Here is a 24,892-nt window from a genome sequence, read left to right on the forward strand (position 1 = left end):
TTAGGTTTAGGCATAGTTTCTGTGAGGTTAGGGTTAAGGATGAGGGAGTCCCATTTTTGGATACTACTTATGACTTACTCCATTACATTTCATAGACAAATATTTTACTTTTAACTCCACTACATTCCTAGGAAGGGAAAATGTATGTCATGAATTAACCGCTTAAGCCCTATTTCAAATATAGTGACATATATAATGAGCTTGTATTTAACACATTAAAAATAAAATGTAATTTGTACTTTTTAATACTTATTTTAAAGCACATAGCCTACTTGTGTTGAATACTTGTACTAGTACTCCAGTACATAACTCAAGTACAAATTTGACAGAGCACCTTTCTCTGGTAGTTAGTTGAATAATATTTGACCTGGAGTATCTATACTTTGACTTGAATACTGGGGTTGAGTATTGTTTCCACCACAGCTTATACAGTAAACATAAGTAATAACCTTGGTAACAGTAAGCTGATTACACACACAGGCAAGGCAGGTTGATATATATATAAAGTGTGTTGACGCCACCCCGCCACTAGAGGCGCAAACACATATCACCATCGCCATTATCTCAAAGCTTGACCTGTCGTGTTTCGATGACGTTCAGGGTTGCCATGTCCGCTTATTATAAGCTACTTTGGGCTTGTTTTTCTGTTAAGTCGCTTGTAAATATTGGTAGTTGCGTGTTGAGGTTTTTTGGAGCTTGTTTCTAAAATGTAGTTGTTGCTTATTTGGGCTTTTGCCCTAATGTTGTCTAAACCAGTGGTTCTCAAACATTTTCAAGTCAAGGACTCCCAAATGAATATGTATTTGTCCCCTACTAATCTCCATCTGAATGTGTAGTGCCAGGGAGCCCCCCACATACCAGATTTGTGTTGTTAGAATGTTTCAGAAATCTTCCAAATCTTCCACATTTTATTTCAAGATTTTTTTGAAAATAGCTTGTAGATCTGCTATTTTAAAATAGCCAATGTTTAAAGGGCGAAGGGCTCGATTCTTTTGGGCTTGTTTTCATAGACCCGGTTGCTTGTTTCTCTCGCAAAAATCTGTCAAACGCCGATGACGTTGCGGCGGGTGCGCAGCAGCAGCAGTCGCATGAAAACAATATTCGTGAGAGTTTAGTTGTAAATGATTTAGAGTGTCGTGTTGTTGTCAAAACCCTGTGGCATTGATATAAACATGGGGAGAGAGTCAAGGTATTTAATAAAAACTAATTTTTTATCATTTGACACCTTTTAATATGTTGTTGAAGTCATTCAGAGAGCCGCCTGTCTGTCTATTCTTATTGTTATATAGTAGTTAGCTAACCACGGTAGCATCCAGGCTAACACGTTTCTGTAATCACTGGAACGTCAATTAAAACTATTCATTTGACTTCATTAACGTGTTTTAAATGCATTTATTTTATTTAACTTTATTCTTACCTTACATTCTCTTAAATGTTTTATTGCCGTTTTAAATTGTATTCGAATGTCTTTTTTTTAATAAGGTATTTATTTTCTAGTTTTCTTTTGCCCTTTTATACTTTATTATTTACCTTAATTAATTTTAATTGAATTAAATGTTTTGTTTTACTTCTTATTTTCTGTTCTCTTGACTCTTTAATAACTATTTTAAATTGTATTCAAATGTGTTTTTTATAAAGTATTTATTTTCTAGTTTTCTTTTGCTCTTTTATACTTTATAATTTTTCCTTAATTAATTATCATTTCATTTAATTAATTTAACTCCTCTGGGGTGGTATGTTTTGTACTCGACATTTTCTTGTGTGATGATCCATCCTGCTACCTTGAAGGAGCACCAGCTCAGTGGCCTTGTGGTTAGAGTGTCCGCCCTAAATGAGACTGGGAGGTCGGGGGTTCGATCCCCGTCCGAGTCATACCGGTGACTATAAAAATGGTACTCAATCCGCAACCCTGCTCGACACTCAGCAACAAGGGTTGGATTGGGGGTAAAGATTACTATTATGACAGTGGTTATCAAACTTTGTGGTGGAAAAGGTACCAAAATTCTTTACAAGTAAAAGTAGAAATACTCTGTTACAAGTAGAAGTCCAAAATAAAATATTTACTTGAGTAAAAGTACAAAAGTATTGGTATCAAAATATACTTAAAGTACAAAAGTTAAAGTATTCATAATGCAGAATGTCCCATTGCACTAGTTTTCAAATGTATACAAATTTGAAAATAGCAGAAGCTTGTAGCATGTGAGCTTGTAGCTTGCTGAAGTGAATGTTTTGTAATAATAATCAAAACCTACAAAGTAACTAGTAACTAAAGTTTTCAAATAGTTGTAGTGGAGTAAAAAGTACAATATTTGCCTCTTGAGATGTAGTAGAGTAGAAGTACAAGTATTGAAAATTGGAAATACTCCAGTAAAGAAAAAGTACCTCAAAATCTACTTGACTAAATGTACTTAGTCACTTTCCACCTCTGCATTTCAGACACCCCCATAACTCACACCTCAGAGTTACAGACCTGTAAGGGTCCATTTTAGAACGCCCTCGAGGAAACCTAAGGGTCCCTGGACCCCACTTAGAACCACTGATTATGTCATTGTTGTAATCCTTCATCCGTTCATTGAATACATAGGACCACAATGAAAACAAGCCCTCAGGACTTTTTGTGTTATGCTTTTAGCATTGTTGTATAACTGTACCTCTGTACTTTTTTCCCAATCTGTTAACCCATTCAAACCGGGAACGCTTCTGTGTAATCAATCACTTTATCCTTATTTTATACTTTGGCTATTCAAAAATAGCAGATATACAAGCTCATAGCGCGGCACCGAGTGCCGTGCTATGAGCTTGAAGATCTGCTATTTTTGGAAAATCTTGAACATTTGGGCAAATATTTGAATATATATATATTTTCAAAGGGAAAATGTTTAACTCAAATCTTTGCTTCTGGGGGTCCCTGGAACAAAATATTTTGAGATGGGGGTTGGCGGCCAAATACCTATCATTTTTGGGGTCGTTGACATGAAAAAGTTTGAGAACCACTGATATAGAAAGATTTGAGTTACAAATGTTTGGCGTACAAATATATATTAAAGGATTTGCACAAATCTTCCACAAGTTTTCAAAAAAAAATTACAAGCTCTACAAGCTATGAGCTTGTATATCTGCTATTTTTGAATGGCCAAAGACATCTTAAAATGACACAGATGCGTTCCCGATCTTAATGGATTAATAAAGTATTCAATCCATCAATCAATCTCTGTCCAGACATTACAGGAAGCGCTCGTCATCCAGGGGTCGTTCTGGTAGCAGGTCCAAGAGCCGATCCCCGGCGGACGGCAAGCGGACCAAGAAAGACGACCGGGCTGCGAACCGGGACAGGGACCGTAACAGGAAGGAGAGGTCCCGCAGCCGGGACCGCCGCAAGTCCCGGTCCAGAGACAGGAAACGTCCCAGGTTTGTGTGTGTATTATAATCGACTAAATCAATTAGTCTGATTAACCACTTAAGCCCTGTGTACAATGGTGGTGTTTAAAAATAGTGAAAATAGCCGATGCGACGCGTTGTGAGCTTGTAGATCTGTAATTTTAATTACATTTTAATGTAATAATAGCTTGATAATCATAATCGAGGCGAAATTTTTAAATAATCCTGATTTAGATTTTAAGTCATATCGCCCGTTGTATGTGTCGGTGTCTGTTCTCATGCTGATGTGTGTCGATGCTTATGTCGGTGTGTGTTGGTTCTCCTCCAGGCGCTCCAGGAGCAGGGAGAGGAGGAGGTCCAGGAGTCGAGAGCGGAGGCGGTCCAGAAGCAGAGGTCGTAGGTCACGGTCCGGCAGCCCCAGCAAAGGCAGGCGACCTGATGAAAAGTGAGATTTCTCCTACATTTTACACGATTAACTAAAGTTAGATCCGTAGACCTTTTCTGCATCAAAGCGGCAATGTCTGAGACCAGAAGAGCGTTTCAGTGTGATTGTGTATGTGCACGTTTTTGGTTGTCTGTAGCTAAAAGAGGCGACAATTAGTATCTGTCTCAAAAAATTACATTGCTACTTACTGGTGTGCCAATGCTATAGTAAGAACAACCTGTCATGTTCAGAGATGTCTACCATAATGAACATTTATATAGCAAAAATAATAATTTGAGACTTTAAGGGACCATCCATTCATAGCTCTGGCCAGATATCTTTCATAAACATAGACCATTTACCAGTTAATGACTTTCTTTTTTTGGCTTTTCATTTGTTTGCATTTTGTTAAAATTTATAAACCACTTAAACCCTATATATATACTTAGCTGACCAGAGAGTCCCCCAGGGCTTTACTCTAGTATTTTCCTCTACACCAAATCTCTTTGTGGGAAAATAGCCGATCTACAAGCTCACATTGCATCACAGGCGCAACGCGTTGTGAGCTTGCAGATCTGCCATTTTTGTCGAACGTTCGCCCCCAGAATAGGGATGCTAGGGTTTATGTGGTTAAAAGTTACCAAACATACCTAAATAATTTAGTCAATGTTGGCTAAATGGACATTTTAATTACATTTATAAATCAATATTTTCTCCAGGAGCTATTATCGGCTATTGAAATCAATCTATACATATACTATGCATTACAACGATAACGATATATTTTGACATAAAATAACCGAATAGATATATTTAGATTGTCGTGATATAGTATGAAAAGAAGTATAAAAAGGGCATAAGTGATTTTACAAGTGTTTCTCACCCTGTGGCCGGCTGTTGACAGGTCTAAGAGCAAGGAGAGGGACAACTTAGATCCCACAGCAGAGAAAAATAAAACAAAAGAAGAGAAAGCGGAAGAGAAGCTGCTGGAAGAAGTAAGTTGCCTAACTAAAGCCTAATTTCTCACTGGTACGACGTTGTCACTTGCCAAAAAGAACACGTCTACAAACTAACAACGTATCGTGATGTGTTGTTAGCTTGTAGATGTGTTATTTTTGGCGTGCAACACCCTACCACAATGGAGTGTAAATTGAGCGTTCTACCAAAGCACATGCCACTTTTTATGACAATGCCATGTCATAAAAAACGGAAACGGAAAACAGAAAAAAATGAAATAAGAGACACAAGACATTACTCCCCATGACATTCGAGTAACGTTGTCTCGGGTGTTTTCAATCTTCCATATTACAGTACATTCCTTGGAGGAATCACTACTTGTTTGGATGATGTGTTAATTCACAATCACAAGGTGGCACTGCAACATTAGTATTAGTATGTCTGGTCAGGTGAAGGTCTAAGACAAATAATATAGACTTGTTTATATTGATATTGTTTTGACAATTGGTGGGTAGCATGTACAAAAAAAATTCAGCCACTCTTTTATATATGTAAACTTGTGATGTGATAAATAAAGTGAAGTGAAGTCCAGCACAATGCTCCTTCGGTCTTCATCATGTGTTAATTTTAGTTTGATACACTTTGTATTCTACTGCAATATTTTTTTAACAGTTTGGTATTCCCTGTAATAGAATATGACAAGAATATGTGTATGTCTGTGTGTGCGAGCAGCAAGCAGACTTTGACCAGAACAAGCTGGAAGATGAGATGAGGAAGAGGAAGGAGCGTGTGGAGAAGTGGAGAGAAGAGCAGAGGCAGAAGGCCATCGTGAATATTGGAGAGATCAAGAGAGAGCTGGAGGAGATGAAGCAGGGCAAAAAATGGAGTCTGGAGGACGATGAAGGTGAGAAAGAAAGACACAGCAAAATTGTGAAGTTTAATTTCCCCAGTCTACCACATTTGTCCTCGACCAGGTGGCCCCGTGTGACAGTTCCCGGCCCTGGTCTTCTCTTCAGGGGCCTCTGCTTTGTTTTCTGTAAATAAAAAGAAAATTGCAGTCACCTGCCTGGTAATTCTGGCTATCTAATTGGGGACTAGTTAGACCAGGGCTTCTCCAACCTTTTTATACCACGACCCCATTTTATGGGGGACATTTTTTGGTGACCCTACACTTTATTTACAGTGCAATTTCAAAGTGGAAATAAAGAATATCTTAAAACAGGGGTCTTCCACGTTTTTCAGGCCAAGGACCCCCTAGCTGAGAGAGAGATGTAGCAGGGACCCCCACGACATGTTGGATTCATGTTTTGTCAATACTTTGTAAACTTGACCTTTGGCTCGGTACTTGGTCTGCTTTTTTCCCCCCTGTACACCAATGAATTGCATTTTTATATCTGCTTGAAGTGTGGACAGTGGTGTTCCCTCTGCTACACAAACTTGTTAGCTTGTAGGTTAGTTCTTGTTGGCAAGCAACAACACTGCAGTGTACTACACAGTATGAATGAGGCTTTACCTCACTATGCCACCCTCTCCGTTTCAGATGACGATGAGGAAGGGCCCGCCCTCATGGAGGGAGACGACGACGACGAGGCCGATCTCAAGCCGATGGAGATCAAGAAGGAGATAGAGGAGGAGGAGATGTTGGTGGAGAAGAAGAAGGGCGATGAGAAGGAGAAGGAGAAGGAGACCCCCATGGAGCCGGTGGTGGTGGTGGTGGAGGAGGAGGACGACGACGTGGACACCCTGGACGCCTACATGGAGGGGGTCAAGGAGGAGGTGAAGAAGTTCAACATGGGCCCCCAGAAGGGAGACAAGGTGAGTTCTGCTCAACGCAAAGCCTGAAATCACATTGTCTTATAAAGGTCTTATAATATATGTAACAGAAGTCACATATTGTCGCTGTCCGATGGAAACCGATGTCAAAAAATTTTATTTTCAGGAAATGGGGAATTCATTGGTTCAATATTTGTAATTTCACCCACACACTCTTAACCACTTAAACATTTACTTTCAATATATATATATATTTTAGAAGTGAGAAAAAAGCTCACAATGCGTCACATTGCATAGCGTTGCAGTTTCGCTCTTTTGGCATGATGAGACTCTTGAACGACTAAGTAGGCCATTAATTTATGAAAAAGTCATAAAAAGATTAAATATATGTTTCTGCTCGACAGTGACGATATCCTGTAGCAGTATTTTTGTTTATGTAGTCCCAGTTGTCCATGCCTGTCTGTCTTGAGCTAGCCATTTATTTAGTATTATGTCAAGTGAAAAATCTCTTTGAAAAATTTTGTTTCACTCAGGTGCCATCGTGGTAACCCCCCTTTAGTGTTTCAGAGCTTCCTCTTCCATTCTGCTGTTTTGTTGTGTTATCAGTCCTCTGAGATGACAAATGATAAGAGTCTATAACTGTTATAAATGTCTCCATGTGCAACAGAAAGGAGTTGTGACCGTGGCCAAAATGGTGACAATGGTTAAAAGTACCAAGAAAGGTATTAACACCCACAAGAAGAAAGGGGAGCTGATGGAAAATGACCAGGACGCTATGGAGGTGAGAGCCTTTAATTCATACGTATCAACACTGTGCCAATGAAAGTGGGCCCGTAGACTTGCTAAGATGTTAGAAGAAGCACTGGGGGAACTTGTTCCCTAACAGCATTGTTTGTCAGTATACTCGCTGACACAAGGGAATATGTTCCCCAACACTGTCAGTATACTTGAGAAGAACTCCATGTACTGTATATCTTTTTTTCCCAGCCCTGTGGCACCATCAATCGTCCACCCTGAACAAACAATAGAGCAACTTGTGCTGGCACCATTTTATTGTGAGAACGCTATAAAAGGAAAGGAAAGGAAAATATACCACAAATAGCCACAATTACCCTCAGTAGAATAGTGGCTAAGTAGAAACGGACTAAACTGCACATTTTTTAAATATTTTTAGCCAAGCTAATTAGTTGGCACTACCAATCTCTATGCAATGAAAGGAAATGTCCTTACAGGAATTTGGGTGCATTCATTTGTGCTCAAATTGCTGCAATCTGCACGATCGTTCATGTGAAGATATCCTTGCAGGCTTGCACTAGTTCAGCAACTTTGCCCTCGAAAGTATTAATCTTGAGTCACAGCCGTAGAATTCTGTTAGAATACCGCACTGGGTACTCTTTACAATGGGTACAACTACTACTTCTTACTGAGTATACTACAGCCTGAAAGAAGAAACATCTCTCTTGTATTTAGTGCTTTTACTTTTAAGTAACATACCATTAGTTAACTCTTCAACTGGCAGAAAGAATGATCTTTTAAAATAAAATAAAACATCATAAACGACACATGCACAGGGAATATTGCAATTTTCCTCAACAATTCAGTAATAAGATCCACTCAATAACAAAGGGTCATAACCTGGATTGTGTCAGTCACAGAAGATCTTACCTGCAGAAAGGATTTTTTTTTATTCAAGTGATTTAGAACTGTGTTTAGTCTCTGCCTTGCGACGTTTGCCTAAAATCTCTGTTCTATTTGTAACGTGTGGCTCAGTACTCCTCAGAGGAGGAAGAGGTCGACCTGCAGACGGCTCTGACAGGGTACCAGACCAAGCAGAGGAAGGTCCTGGAGCCTGTGGACCACCAGAAGATTCAGTATGAGCCCTACCGTAAGAACTTCTACGTGGAGGTGCCTGAGCTGACCAAGATGACTCCTGAGGGTACGTGAACAAAACACTGAGGATAATCATTTATGTTCCATCCACACCACCATGAATTATGACCCATTGACGAGTGGCAACTGTTGGTTGAGCATCCGAGTAGCGTAGGGGAAAGGTTTCTGCCCACCACTGCAGAGACGAGGGGCTTGAATCCTCTGGTACAGCCAGGGCGTTTGCTGTCGCTGCACTAGTAACTCCTATGGGTGTGCCGATATATCGTCCCGCGATATATCACGATACGTTTTCGTGACGATATGCATCTTTTTTGTGTTTTTTTTTTTTGCAATAATAATAATGCAAAAACAGAAGTATTTGTTTGCATTTGCTTTTTTTCCCCCCATATATTTTCATAAGCTTCCCCCCCCCCTCCATATATTTTCATTATAAAAATTTAAAAAATCGTATCGTATCGATATCGTGAGCCCAATATCGTGTATCGTATTGTGAAATTAGTCGGCACACCCTTAGTAACTCCTACAGTTTAGTCAGGGCACCTGTTGAAAACAAGCGGCTGGCCATTATTATTGTGTATTCGAGGAGACACATGCTGTTCTACACTCTCCCAAATAACCAACTCTAGGGGTTAGGAGTGACAGGGATGTGCGTGGGGACATTTTTTAATTGACTTAAACTGGGCAAAAAAGGAACAAAAACAAACGAATAACAAACGGTTGGTTGCTGCAGAATAAGATCTATTACTGCAACACTGTTGGTGCTGTTGCTTGATTCCAGTGCCTATGAGGGACAGTGGGAGCAGGAACAGTGAAATGAGAGTTTCCACTTGACTAATTTCTGCCCATTTGGCTGCTTTGTATGCATCCAGACGTGAACACATACAGGTTGGAGCTGGAGGGTATTAATGTCAAAGGGAAAGGCTGCCCCAAACCCATCAAGACTTGGGTGCAGTGTGGTACATCCATGAAGATACTCAGCGCTCTGAAAAGGTGAGTAAAAGCTGATGATCATCACTTCTCTTACAGTGGTAGACTGGGTAACCTCTGGTTCCACAGTAAAATCCTCAGTGTTCACTTAACTCTGAGAGTGTAGAAAATGGAACCAAATGGAGCATTTGACAGTGTACAAAAGGAACCATATGGACATGTAAGGGCCCATTTGGTAACATTTGTACATTCTCTTCAGGTTTTTACAATATAAAGGTTTTACGCATTGGAGGCGTGACAAACAATCTAAGAATGCGTCTGTGAATATTCCGCATCAAACTATTATAGTTGATGCCTCATTCATACATGTTGAAGCTGTAATTCAGGATGAAAAATCAACCACGTTGCTAATACAAATTGCATTGCTTTATATTTTGGGGTAAATTGATTGCACGATAACAACGCTCCCGGTGTGTAAGGATCTTATAAGTGATCCCAGCGATTGGAAATTATCATGCTTTTCAGACCGTACCGTTGTCTGTTCTTGTGCTTACACATGACATTACGGATACACTCGTATAATGGTTTTCCTATTCCCGGCTGACCCAGGCACAGCTATGAGAAGCCCACGCCCATCCAGACCCAAGCTATTCCCGCCATCATGTCGGGCCGAGACCTCATAGGCATCGCCAAGACGGGCAGTGGTAAGACCATAGCCTTTCTGCTGCCCATGTTCAGACACATCATGGACCAGAGACCCCTGGAGGAGGGCGAGGGACCCATCGGTAAGGGCCCACTCTTTTTTCTTTTTCCTTACATGTTATTTTTGTCTTTTTTATTTATTCGTTTTTTTTCCAATATCTTGCACACATGACGGACTGGAGTAGCTGATTTATTTAGAGAGATGAAGCTAAGATATTTGGGGACTTGTCTTATATGAGAATCAGTTGACATGAGGGATGAATGTGAACCTTAAAACTGCAATTATAACATATATTAATTATAACGCCGAAATGGCTACTGTTCAGCAATAACCGAAAGCCTGTTTAAGCAGAGGATAAATTTGAGGTTTGAGCTTCATGCAATACCTCTTGTCAACCAGTAGTGGTCCTACCTGACCACAGGATATACATTTCTCAATAGAAGAGCAGAGAGACCAACTATATACTTACCGTATTTTCCGCACTATAAGGCGCATCTGAGTATAAGGCGCACCTTCAATAAATGTATTATTTTCATATATAGGGCGCACCGCATTATAAGGCGCATCCGCACTATAAGGCGCACTGACGGTGCGGCTTATAGTGCGGAAACCAAGGGAACCAATATTGATACATATATAAGCCGCATCCGCACTATAAGGCGCACTGACGGTGCGCCTTAGTGCACTTGTTTGTGTTGGAGCGTGTTGGAGCGCCTCAGTGCGGCTGCAGAGTTCATGTGCAACCTCTTCCAGAGAGAGATAGAGACACTAGAAACTCTGCTGGAGACACGAAACAAACTGTGTAGACTTGGCCCTTTTGAAATAAAATGTATTTTGGCCCTTTTTTTTATATTAGTCGACTGCCAGTCGACTATTGGCAATTAGTCGCCAATTAGATTCGACTAAACAAATCCTTAGTCGGGGACAGGCCTAGTAAAAACTAAATGGATTAACCCACTAAAGTAAAGGCAATTACAGTATTCTCTAATCCTGGTTTTGCTACTGACTCGGCATCCACAAGTAGGTCATACTCGGATTATAATCGGTTCCCAAATTGTAGCACTTGGCTATTGTATTGCCTGCACTATATTCTACTACACTGTAAAATCCTGAGTTTGTACAATGTCACATTTAAATGAACTTTTAATCACAGTTAATCAAACTAATCAAACTGACTCTATGAACTCCATTTGTACAGCTGTGATCATGACCCCAACCAGAGAGCTGGCTCTACAGATCACCAAGGAGTGTAAGAAGTTCTCCAAATCTCTACTACTCAATGTGGTGTGTGTGTACGGAGGAACCGGTATCAGTGAACAGGTATGTACACACGTTTCCAAAACATTCTTTGGCCTTCGACTGCACAGCCATGACACACATACACGCACGCACGAGCACACACACACACACACACACACACACACACACACACACACACACACACACACACACACACACACACACACACACACACAGCGCTGGGCCGGACAAACTTAGTACCATACCTCCAAGCATATTTCTAAAATATTTATTTCCTGAAATATGTAATTTTCATTTTAGACTGGAAATCAATGGGGCTCAACCTGTGGATCTCGGGATCCACAGGTTGAATTTTTAGATAGCAATAATTACAGTACACGAGAAGAAGAGCTATAATGTAAGATATTGGCACTGGTGTGCTGTGGTCACAGTGCAGTAGATGAGCGTCGTACAATGAAGTATGGAGGGCTTAAGTGGTTAAAATGTTATAAAATAAGATTTTTCTTTGTGGTCCAGATTGCTGAACTGAAGAGAGGAGCTGAGATCATCGTGTGCACGCCAGGAAGAATGATTGACATGTTAGGTGCCAACAGTGGTGAGTTCCCATCCCAACACTGTGTCTCCTGTCTTCACAAGTGTTAGTGACAAACCCCAGGCATATTATCCTTGTGCATGTGATTATACTGTATGACTCAGAACATAATGAACCAAGTCCGTACCACTTACTAAACTGTTGACATTGTTTGACCGCCTTGGGAATCAGTCACATCCACGAGACAGTGTCGTGTTCCCTGAAGATAATGGCAAGAACAGGTAGGTGGACTTGGTGCTGTCTCAATGGCTCCTGGTGCTCCAGGCAAGAGCCAAAGTCCAACTGCTATAGATGTGTTGCCAAGGTAGAAGTAGGTCAGCCAACTTGTACTTATTTGTCTTTTGGCATAAGAGAACATGCCCAACCTGGGTTCTACAGTGTTGTGATTAAAGTAGCACAATGCTATGGTGGAAAAAATTCAGTGAAGCTGAAAAAAGAGAGGATTATGAAGCATAAAGTTCAAAGTTAGAATGATGATTCCTAAATTCCCTTAATGCTCCTTAGTATCCATGTTTAGGAGCACATATACTATGCAAGAGAACAAATGTCACCGTAAAGCCCTACCCATCTTTGAGTATTAAATATTATTGAAAATGACTGCCCTTGAAATGTTTAGTATTTCTGACATTTTTGTTCTTCACATGATGTAAATCTTTAGTTGTTGAACAGTTAAGCTAGAGTATATATTTTTTATTTCCTTCCACACATGCGAGGTAATCTCTAATATGTTTCCCTTGTAGGTGAGAAGGCGGTTGGTCAGATAATGCTTGATGTGGCTCCATCTCTTGTATTGTATCTAGAGGCTGTTTTCTGACTTTTACAGGTCCCTCATACCTCTGAGATGGTACGCAAGAGCAGAGAGAACAGAACTACAATCTTGAAATGCAAAATAACCTGGCTCTTAAAGGGCAAGACCACTTTGTCAGAGGTTTGGATTGTGTAGTTACCTTGCCATTATGTAACTCCAAAGGTGGACAAGAAATCAAAAATAATTGCTCCATTGATTAGAAATTGATAATTCAAAATATGCTCCTCATTGACTTACATTGTACGCTGAAACAGCTCTCAAAGTCACTCTTTTAGCACGTAAATGGACGGAAACAGTTTTTTTTTTAAATAAAAATGTTAGCTTCCTGTTGATTTTGCTATTTTTATTTAGAAGAAAACCCGGACATTTTTATAAAAAAAACAAACAGTACTGGGTTTGGTGATGTTCTATATTCTCTGAATCAGCTTTGTTTGTGTTAGTTTATGTGCTAAAAGAGTGACTTTGAGAGCTGTTTCACCATACAATGTAAGTCAATGAGGAGCATATTTTGAATTATCAATTTCTAATCAATGGAGCAATTATTTTTGATTTGTTGTCCACCTTTGGAGTCACACCATGGCAAGGTAAATACACAACCCAAACCTCTACCAAAGTGGTCTTGCCCTTTAAGAATCATTCCCCTGGCTTCTCTGGGTGGCGCAGTACCTGCCCACCACCTCCGTGGTGCGTCCAGCTTGGCCGGGCGCCCCCAACAAACACCATTGGCTGTGTTTGTTGGTGGGAAGCTGGGCAGGGAGGGCAATCTCTGTTACTGCATTAGCGAGTCCTACAGGCTGGTCATTCGCCTGTTCCGCAGGGAGCGGAACTGGGAGGGATGGCGTGTTCCTCGGCACACGTTACGCCCTCCGGTCAAACTCCTCAACTCTCCTGGCAATTCTGTGTATCGGAGGAGACACGTGGTTGTCTGCAGTCTCCCCAAGACCAAACAGCGGTTGGCAGTAACAGGAACTATACATATGGGGCGAATTGGCAATAACTAAATTGGGGAGTAAAAGAAGAAGAAAGAAAAGATAAAACAATTGATTACAAAGATTATTAGTTCTCAAACCAGTGCAATTATCACATCAAGTATCACCATCAGTATTATCTTGGGTTAGGGCATTTCACCGTTGTTCAGTTTAGTTGTTGTTGTGTTTTTGAGTCAGTTGAATGTGCATGAATCCCCATCCCTTCTTGAGGTGAACTGTTTTCCCTGTGCTCCTCTCCCTGGGTGCGTAGGTCGTGTCACCAACCTGCGCAGAGCAACATACGTGGTGGTGGACGAAGCAGACAGAATGTTTGACATGGGCTTTGAGCCACAGGTGGGTTTTCCCATCGGATCATAACCCAGTAGATGTTAAACCCCCGGTTTAACACTATCAAACCCAAATGTTACCAGATAATCATTCAAACCTGAATCCCTTAGCAAAGGGGAATACTGGAACTGTTGGTTTACAAGCATAGCATAAAACCGGATCCTGAATTTCGTTTTTATTTTAATGTTAACTGTAGCGAGATTACTTATGTTTTTAGAATTGAATATTTTTACCAAACACAAGGCTATCTGCTGAAGTTGCAAATGGAACGGGGAGATTTATAAGTCGACCATTTCACAGCCAGAGGCTGTGGGTTATATGGAGGTCCTTGGCATGGAAATGTTTAGTTATAAAGCAAGATCATTATTATGAATGTAATGTTTTGACCTAAAATCTGTGATGGGTTCATCCTCCAGGTGATGCGTATCGTGGACAACATACGTCCCGACCGGCAGACGGTCATGTTCTCGGCGACCTTCCCCAGAGCCATGGAGGCCCTGGCACGCAGGATTCTGGCCAAGCCCATCGAGGTGCAGGTGGGAGGTCGCAGCGTGGTCTGCTCCGACGTAGAGCAACACGTGGTAAGAAATACGTCTCTTTATCATATCATGTCGTGGAGGCCACACGGGGTAGGACGGCGTGTGGCCAGTCATTTTTTCACTCGCAAGGTACGGCACGGTACACGCGCGTGCACCCCCCGTAGATTCACGAGCCAAGTACCCAAATGGCTACTTTGCATAACAGGTTTACATCTATAGGCTACACGGTAACAACACAGCATCAAGTTGGCTTCAGTAGGTGCTGCTGCCAGTAGCCTATCTACACGCAGCAATGCCAAAGCAAACTTTTAGTTTCAGCTCTATAATTCATGCATTCCTTCAATTTGTATTAGTTTAAAAAGACTAAAACTAAGCTAAAAAACATTTCCTATACAAACATGTTTCCTAATTTTAGGTAAAATAAAATGCGCGCTGTGTGCGCGTGCCGTGTGCGTGCGTGACGTCATTAAAATACCGTCCTTAAAATCACCACGACACCGCTGCTGTTAGGCATACACCTTGTATGTTCAAAACCTTTCATTTTCATCGTGAAAGGAAAAAGAGAAAAACCCATTTGAATGGATCCAATAGACTCCAATGACATTTTAAGTCACAAAAGCTCTAATACTTTTCATTGCTTAACCACTTTAACCCTGGCGTCCCTAATTTGGGCATGTAATTATAGACTAAAAAAAAAAAAGACAGGGCTTAAGAGGTAAAATTTGGAGGAAAAAAACAGACCGACATGAAGTGTGCATTGATCTATAACAAAAAAGAAAGAAAGATAAAACACCTAAATACAGAGATATGAGATATCCACCCGACAAATGATATTGATGTGCATTGAATTCTACAGTGGTTGGGTCAGTTCTTGTCCCTGAAAATATCTATGTAGAATTAAACTTGTTTGGTATTCTTTTTTTTTTTCGTTTAAAAAAAAAAGTTTTTTGTTTAGTTTTTTTTACTTGTCAAAGTAGGTCAAGTAATAAGCTTTAATGTTTTCTAAACAAAATGTGAATGCATCATATGATGTTGGGTGGAAAGAAACCTTATATGTCCAAAACCTCCTTTTCAGGATTCAAATTCAAAAACGGCAAAAGCAGCAGATCAACAAGCTCAAACGCATCGCTTCGCGACGTGTTTCGAGCTTGCGGATCTGCTACCTGTCATGCTCTTGTGTGACTCTTGTGTGTAGTATGATCAAGTAGGACATTAATTAATAAGAGATAAGACGTTTCTGCCCGCCAACAGCGATATGGATATCACATCTCTGCTTCTCTCTCTTCTGCCCTTGCTCTCTCTGTCCAGCTGGTGATCGAGGAGGACAAGAAATTCCTGAAGCTGCTGGAGATCCTGGGACATTACCAGGAGAAGGGCTCCGTCATCATCTTCGTGGACAAACAGGAGCATGCCGATGCTCTGCTGAAAGATCTGATGAAGGCGTCCTACCCCTGCATGTCTCTGCACGGAGGTACCGGAAATCACATTGTTTTAGCGTGAAAACTGACCAGTAACGAGTTGAATTGCACGGGTGGGATATTGCAGAATAACGATTAAGCCACTTGAACCCCAGCATTGTGGGTAACATTCGGTACAAATGGCCGATCTACAAGCTCACAGTGCGTCGTAGCGCGTTGTGTAGACCGGCTATGATTTGCTGTAGATCGACAAAAGAGTACCAAGTACAGTGCAAGTCAGGTCGACACCAACCTTTAACCCCCCTTTCTGGCAGGTATCGACCAGTACGACAGAGACAGCATCATCAGCGACTTTAAGAACGGAGCGTGCCGTCTGATGGTGGCAACGTCAGTGGCGGCCAGAGGCCTGGATATCAAGCACCTGATCCTGGTGGTCAACTACAACTGTCCCAACCACTACGAGGACTACGTCCACAGGGCTGGACGCACGGGCCGCGCCGGCAACAAGGTTTGGGACACCTCACTTGCAAAAAAAATTAAACGTTGGTAGTTGTTTGTAAGGGCACAGAGAGCGCTCTCTCTTTTAGCCAGAAATTGGTGATTAGAAATTAAGCAAAAGACAGCAAAAGGATATTGCTGAAAAACCACTTCCTATCTGGTGTTTGTTATTGTACATTTACAATAGATCTCCCCCCCATGTCTTCTCCCCAGGGGTTTGCCTACACCTTCATAACCCCTGACCAGGTTCGCTACTGTGGGGACGTCATAAAGGCCCTGGAGCTCTCTGGCTCTCCTATCCCCCCTGAACTGGAACAACTCTGGGTCTCCTTCAAAGACCAGCAGAAAGCGGTATGATGATGAGAGCGGGACGTTTCTGTAGAAATTGAAGTGTCTTTCTGGACATGTTCACATTGGTAGCCAGAATCCTCATTTTGGCCTATCCAGATTGGAATCTGATATGTTTGATCTAGTATGAACAGCAAAACAAAAATTTGATTTTTGTCTGTGTTGTTGGTCTCATCTGTACAGTGAAGCTGCAATGTATTGTAATTGTTAATGAAACAGACCTTTGTTGACTGAGTTCAGAAAGTTATTAACAGGATTTTACAAAACTCTGAGTTCATACAATGTTTTTTAGTTACACTTACACTTCTGTTAGTAATTCACTAAATGAAAACTGATCTATTTCTGGGAATATTGTTACGGAATTTCTGTATTAGCAACTATTCCTGAGGCTGATTCAAACTCAGGATCATGTGGTCAGCACACTGACTTGAATGAGCCACTCGTTTGATGATGATGATATGAATTGTCAAGATAAACACAGCAGTTTTCATTCTTTGTGTCTTTCTTTAACTCTCCTGTCTTTGTTTTTTTTCCTACTATGTTTATCCACTCCCCCAGGAGGGCAAGACCATCAAGAGCAGCAGCGGTTTCTCAGGGAAAGGCTTTAAGTTTGACGAGACAGAACATGCTATGGCCAACGAGAGGAAGAAGCTTCAGAAAGCTGCTCTGGGACTGCAGGACTCTGACGATGAGGACGGAGCCCTGGATGTGAGTGATGCATTGAATAAAATACATAAATAAATTGTGTTAAAAAAAATACAGGATCTAAATGACTCAATAGAAGAGCAGGGAGACCAAATACAACCACCCCAATTGTATTGTAAGTTATATTGCATTAACATAAGCTACCATAAAGAATGGACTAAATTACATAATACAGCTTTGATCGCTAAAAGAAAATAGATAATCAACTATTTACTAAGCGACTAATAATATATCTCTATTTTTCGCATAAAATAGGCGAAAGGTCAAATCAATAAAATTGTCAATATAGCCAATCTGCAAGCTCACAATGCGATTGTGATGCATTGTGAGCTGGTACGGTAGATTGGCTATTTTTGTGCGTCACAGTATAATAACGGTTAAGTGGTTAATCGATTTGTTGATAAAAAAGAAAAATAGTTATTTGATTAATCAAAAAAGTAATCAATAGAATAATCGCTAAGAAGATAAATGGACAGTTGCAGCCCTACTATAATCTCCACCCCTGCCTCTCTCTCTCCCGTCCTAGATCGACGAGCAGATCGAGAGCATGTTCAACTCCAAGAAGAGGGTGAAGGACCTGTCCGCTCCCGGGGCGGCCGCGGGGCCCGCGGGAGCCATGGCGGCGGCGGTGGCTGCCGCCGGCGGGCTGGCTGTCGGCAACCAGTCCGCCGGAAACATCCAGAAACTGGAGATGGCAAAGAGGCTGGCGCTCCGCATCAACGCACAGAAGAACCTGGGCGCTGAGGCTCAGGTGGGCTGACATGACATAGACAGCAGAGCTGTTCAATACCACAGTTTACACAATAAATGATCATCGCTTAATTCAGTGGTTCTCAAACTGTGTCATGCACCAAGTTGGTATGTATTTGTGCCAGGGACCCCCAGAAGAGAAGATTTGCCAGATTATTTTCGAGATTTTTCCAAAAATAGCCGATGTACAAGCTCGCAGCGTGTCACAAAGTGACGTGCTGTGAGCTTGTAGATCTGCTATTTTTGAATAGCCAAAGTATGACATATAAGGGTAAAGTGGTTAAAATGATTGTGATGCAATATTAACAAAGATTTATTTATCAGCTTAAATTTTATAGTGTTCCAATGTAGTATGCTCATTTTTGTTTAATCACTTGTTTATCCTGTATGAGCTGTCTCTCGTTATTCGATGAAATTAGTCTCCCTACCTGAACATTTATTTTCTGTTTACTAAAGAGCTAGAGAGATGGGGAAACCCCTGTTACAGAACAAACACTCTTTAGCAATGACCACTATATGACTATAGCCAGGGCTATTTCACTCTTATTTTAACAAAAATATATCGCTTAAAATAACTTACTAAAACACTGTGGTATCCCCTTGACAGGATGTGATGCAGCAGGCCACCAACGCCATCCTGCGGGGCGGAACCATCATGGCTCCTTCGGTGTCGGCAAAGACCATCGCCGAGCAGCTGGCGGAGAAGATCAACGCCAAGCTCAACTATGTCCCAGTGGAAAAGCTGGAAGAGGAGAGGCAGGCGGCCGAGCAGGCCGAGACCGTCAAGAGATACGAAGAGGAGCTGGAGATCAATGACTTCCCACAGGTCAGACACACTGGATGCGTTGAAGGAAAATATCACGTTTGTCTTATTTTCATGATTTGATTGTATCATTTATCTTGATAAATTAAATTGTGCAATTTTAAGTGTAGACATTTTAGCCTCTTTTTCTGCTGTTGAGAAATCCGAGTTCAGAAGATCAGAGAAAATTCAATTACATTATGTAAAAGCAAAACGAAAAGTGCACTCCTCTGAGCAAATATCCCCACCAGGCCGTGTTACCCATAGATATAGAAACCGATACCTCATTGGCCGCTGCAGTTCTGTATTGCGGCCGCCATATTGGAGGGGGCACGCTTCCTGACTCCTGGCCAATCACAGCGCTTCCTTTCCGGGACTTGTCAGAATCTAGTTGTATAAAAATATCAAATATCCCGTTGTATTTTTATGCAACTAGATTCTGACAAGTCTCGGAAAAGACGTGCTGTGATTGGCCAGTAGTCAGGAAGCGTGCCCCGTCTAATATGGCGGCCGCGATACAGACGCCCCAGAGTCGGAGGAGGTGTCTACCTTTATATGTCTATGGTGTTACCTACCCAGGCCCAGCGAACTTTGGAAGGCAGTCATAGCCAAATGTAATGGAATCTGCAAAATCTGACTGATTGGTCATTGTGCAAAATGGGCCCCTCCCGCAAACTTGGAAAGCCAATCGTGGCCAATTGGAAGGGAATTTACCAGGAACACATCACATGGGTTTAAATTTTCTTTACTGGTATTTCACTTAACTAAAAAATGTGTTAACATGGTTGGCAGTCCTCAAATAGGTCCCACCCCTCCCGTAAAGCGAAAGCAAATTCGTGGAACTGACTTGCATTTGTCACTGCTGTGTTTTCTTCCAGACGGCCAGGTGGAAGGTAACATCCAAGGAAGCCCTCCAGAGGATTGGTGAATACTCCGAGGCTGCCATCACCATTAGAGGAACTTACTTCCCCCCAGGGAAGGAACCCAAGGAAGGAGAACGCAAGATCTACCTGGCTATTGAAAGTGCGTATGAAGGATGTCATTCTGAGCATTTTTCAACCTGCTGTCCCTGTTTTGGGCATGCCAAAAATACAGAGGATAGCCAATATCTACAAGCTCACATCACATCGTGACGTATCGTGAACTTGTAGATCGACTATTCTATTTTGGAAATGGAACTTGAAATGGGAAACGAGGAACTTACTATTAAGCTAGATGTGTAAAAATGAATACATTGTGTCACCTTTATTTGTTGTTGGGCTATGCAGAGGACAAATGTGGAATTTGTCTTCTGCATTCATCCATATCAACTATTAAGAGCAGTGGGGAAGTGCCATTTAATACAGTACCTGGGGAGCAGTTAGGGCTTAATTGTGTTGCTCAGGGACACTTCAACACATATAGACTGGCTGGACCGGGGGCGAACCAGTGACCTTCCGATTCCCAGACGGCCTCTTTAGACACTCGGCTACAGCCGCCCATAAAATGTTAAAATATTATTTAGCTACATACTTTGGCAAAACAACACAGCTGTTAACCTGTCCAGAGAAAATGAACTAGGTATCTGTCTTCAAATGTTTACAATTCCTTAGTTCGTGCCATCTATGTCGGTCAAGAGATACTGGGAGCGGCGAGCTTTTAGAGAGCCAAAATACAGAGGAGAGGCATAACAGAGGCTGTATTTACATTAGTGTTTTGACATTTTAACATTATGTTACTACAAGAATGTTGCCTACACAACCTTTAAGTTATATGAGATACAGTAGAACCAATACTAGTCAATAATACCTCCACAAAACGTGTTGAACTGCCAGTGTGACAGGTGCTAAATAACGCGCTCTCTCTCCAGTGCTTTGCTCTTAACGCACATTTCATTGCATTTTTTAATATATACATTTCATTGCATATTTTGTCTGGTGAGTAGAGAGTGAATGAAACTCCCCTTTGATGCAGTCCTACTGTCCTAGAGTGTGTTGTTGTATTCAGTTGTACATGCTAAAGTTATGTGTTTGTTTGACAGGTGCAAATGAACTGGCAGTACAGAAGGCCAAAGCAGAAATTACCAGGCTCATCAAGGAAGAGCTCATCCGATTAGTAAGTGCTCTTTTTTTCCCTGTTGCTTGAAAACAAGGATGCAGCCATTTTGGTATTGATTGTTGGGCAGATAAGTTACAACAGAGCACCAGTCAGTACTGGGTAATTTGCCCAGTACTAAAGTATAATTCAAGAGCCACTTTGTAACATATAAGAAATCAAAGCTACACACTTTTATTTTCTCACACTTTTTATATCTGAGCAAACTTATACTGGTCTATATTTTTAATGAAAGTAATAATAGATCGGTTTGATATAAGATCGTATGTATAGCGATGAAGAGAACGTGGAACCTCTTGATAATCTGTAATCCACATGTAACGCCCGGAATTCAAACCCGGATCTTCCGCACAGGAAGAGACGCTAAAACCAAACATCTTCACCAATAGCCTAATGGGGAATCTCTCCTTGGCCAGGGGAGATATTAGGCGTTTGGTCTTCAGGCAGAGGCTCTTAGCCCCTCTGCTTTATACGCATGTAAAACGCGATTTGATGCAGCTAATGTCACACCAGCATTGTTGTTGTGAAGCCATCTTTATAAATAGGAGAAGCGTTTTAAAAGATGGCTATTGCGCACTCCTGTTCCCGAGCTCCCCATCCTTACACAGACGCGTAGCGAGAGTAGTCTAATGCTTTGGTGAGGCTACAAGTCAACTTCATTTTCACGTCACAGTACAGTTGTACAAGAGTGGGGGTAATTAGTGTGGTTGCCCTAACAGGGCAACCAGACTATAGTTATCTTCAAACTTTATTATTAATATTATAGATAAACAATAGTTTAGATCGTCTCTCCTCCCACAGTTTATTTTTCCCAATTTAGTGCCATATGTCAAAATGACCGGCCTCACCGGGAATCGTGTGCTTGTATAAGGCTAAGAGATTGGTTGCATAGTTTTATTGATATTGATTTATTAGTGCATTAAATTTCCCCATCCACTTTAATGGAAAAGTGCAAAAACTCAAATTCAAGTATTTTTTTCTCAGAAACCGTAAGAGCTAGAGTTACCAGATTTGGAGGGGAGGTTCCTAATTTAGTCAGAAATTATTGATAAAATAATTACACTAATCGGCCACATGGTGGCGCTATAACAGCCCCCTTTACGTTTTGTCCTATAACTCTTGAACCGTAGGTCGTAAAATCAAAATGTCTTTTTCCCTGGATTCCTTGGGTCACTACGCATCTCCCCATATAGGCCACGCCCATTTGCGTCAGGATAGATTTTCCGCCATTTTGAATTTTCTTCAAAACACACTTTTTGCTTCTTTTCCTACAAATTTTGTCCAAATCTCACACAAATCGGTACAGGTCATCTATGGACCCATGCGATAAATATATCCAAACGGCATTATAATAGTCCTTACCGTTCGTCCGTAATTGGCTTCCGAAGTTAGTGGGAGGGGCCCGTTTTACCAAAAATGCTAGAAATCACGAACGAAACGTCCGCTCAATCCCAAATTTGAATCAAATGTCAAGGGTGGTTTACTCAACGAATCCCCAAAAGAATTTCCATTTTGACCCATAGGGGGCGCCACAAATGCACAAAATGTAACCGTTTGATGCAAAAACATGATTTTTGGGGGGGATCAATCCTTTCTAAATGAAACGCAAGTGATCTCAGGAGTTACGTGACAATGTAATTGGCACAGCCTCCGACGGTATTCCTCCCAGCGTATTCCTCGAGTCCCGGCGGCAGCGACCCGCGACTAGCGTCGGCGCAACCACACTCTGCAATTGCTCTGAATTGCGACGCGTCTAGTTACTTTCTATTGCCTACAGGCTCCCACGAATTGCAGTTAGGGTTCAAGGTTGTGCTGTATTGTTACATCTTGTGTACAGGTACGGTACATCATAAGAGTAAAACGTATTTTTGCTCGGCTTCCTTCAGAGAATGCAGCAGCATAGGTAATAATAATCGTTAAAAAAAACTCAAAAAAATAGAACATCAGCGTATGTACAGGTGATGATATGATCTTGGTATATTATATACACCAACAGCATTCTTACAGTAGCTGCCACATTACTTTATGTAAACAACTTCACAGTATCTTCTATATACAGCAGTTTAAAAAAAACTGATAATCATAGGAGTATAGAAAATGGCAAATAACAAAACCATATCAAATATACATTCGGTGTGTACTCAATAAATAAAATAAAAATAAAGGCAGAGTGCCTCAGTGCACATACAGTATGAAACATGTATGAAGTTGGTGGTCCTAAGGTCCCAACCTGGAATAATTAATGAACTGTGTAGTGTGTCCACAGAAATACAGCATTTGAGCACTGTACACTTTTGTTGGAATAAAATCTTCCTCCATATACGTATAATAATAATAATAATAATAATAACAATAATAATAATACCTAATGATCATTATTTAGGAGTTCATAGGAACGTGGCAAGTCAGTAAGCTTGATATTGACAGTGAAAAGTGGTGGCACCCTTGCTTGAACAAAATGTTTCTATTCACTCAGTTCAAATTCTGCTATTTACATTATGCTTATTATGTAAATCATGAGTCTGTGACATTATTGAAAACAGAAGGCATGACTGTTATCAGTGGTGGATTGATTGATTGAATATTTTATTAGACAGAAATGCAAAACAGCACGAGTATAGTCAAACATTTGGTCTAAAAAGATAACGCCAAAAAAAGTCCTTGCGGTCTTGTTTCCATTGGGGTCCTATGTATTCAATTCATCAACATAACACAAAAATAACACAAATTCTATATCATCACAAACACTATATGTACAGAGTAGGAAGAGGGGGGTGGGGGTAAAGAGGGGGGGGGGGGGACACGATCGCCTGTCTAAGGCGGTGGAATGTATGGCATTGCTACTTTACTTAAGTAAAGAAATCTTGAATGCTTCTGACTTCCACCACTGACTATCATAACAGATGTCTCGATGTTTATTTGTTGTTTTTCTTCTCTTTGCAGCAAAATTCCTACCAGCCAACCAGCAAGGGCAGATACAAAGTACAAGTGTAGAAGAAGACATGCAGACTCAGGGCGCTCTACGTCTTCAGCTGTCACCCGTTACCACTTTACAATTTGTCTGTGGATATTTTGTAACATATTTTAGCATTTTTAATTGCGTCCCCTCATTTACCATATTTTGCTTTTGTTTATGTTGGGCATTTTCTTCTTGTTTCTTCCCTACATCAGTTGAATTGTCAATCATTTTAGGCTCTATACTTAGACTATTTTGATTTCCAAATTTGTGTAAAACCACAATGAGCGAAGTTTGATTCGCCTTTTCAGATATCTGCAGATGTTGAGCGTAAGAAAAGTGTAATTTGATTGTGAATTATTTTTGAGTCATTTCTCACAGACATCTCTAAAAGTAAGCCTGGACTATGTAAGATGTTTTTACTTCTGTTTCCCCCAAGTCACCAAATAAAGCCACGTGTTGATAAGGAAATAAACATGGTCTTTACTGAATCAATATCATTGATTAAATTACAAATAAAAAATACATTCTTCAGAATGTGCTTTAAGGCTGGTTTTCTCTAAATTATTAATGGCCCGTGCCAGCTATCAGCCTTGCCCTTTAAGCAACAAGACTGTCACTTGCAGAAAACAACTGATCTACACAAGCTAACTGAGCTACAAAGGTCATTGAGCTACATGGTAACTGACCAAGCTTGTAGTAGTATTAGTAGATCAGTTTTTTTTTGTCGGCAAGCGACACCACGGTACTAAAA

General features: G+C 41.0%; 1 protein-coding gene across 1 annotated transcript; it reads left to right on the forward strand.

Annotated features, from left to right (window-relative positions):
* The first annotated feature begins 1,056 nt into the window (after positions 1-1,056).
* On the forward strand, positions 1,057-24,629 carry ddx46 (DEAD (Asp-Glu-Ala-Asp) box polypeptide 46). Its single transcript, XM_080436274.1, has 23 exons — positions 1,057-1,189; positions 3,220-3,408; positions 3,707-3,823; positions 4,707-4,797; positions 5,492-5,663; positions 6,300-6,574; positions 7,200-7,313; positions 8,303-8,468; positions 9,292-9,412; positions 9,959-10,134; positions 11,251-11,372; positions 11,829-11,907; positions 13,952-14,034; positions 14,445-14,609; positions 15,876-16,038; positions 16,300-16,493; positions 16,697-16,834; positions 17,390-17,539; positions 18,063-18,287; positions 18,894-19,112; positions 19,967-20,111; positions 21,109-21,182; positions 24,126-24,629. Exons 1-23 carry the CDS (start codon positions 1,173-1,175, stop codon positions 24,174-24,176), a joined length of 3,246 nt encoding a protein of 1,081 aa, XP_080292400.1. The 5' UTR covers positions 1,057-1,172; the 3' UTR covers positions 24,177-24,629.
* The last annotated feature ends 263 nt before the right edge of the window (positions 24,630-24,892 follow it).

This window comes from Gymnoscopelus braueri (genome assembly GCF_963280865.1).
Source record: "Gymnoscopelus braueri genome assembly, chromosome: 8".
Taxonomy (NCBI): domain Eukaryota; kingdom Metazoa; phylum Chordata; class Actinopteri; order Myctophiformes; family Myctophidae; genus Gymnoscopelus; species Gymnoscopelus braueri.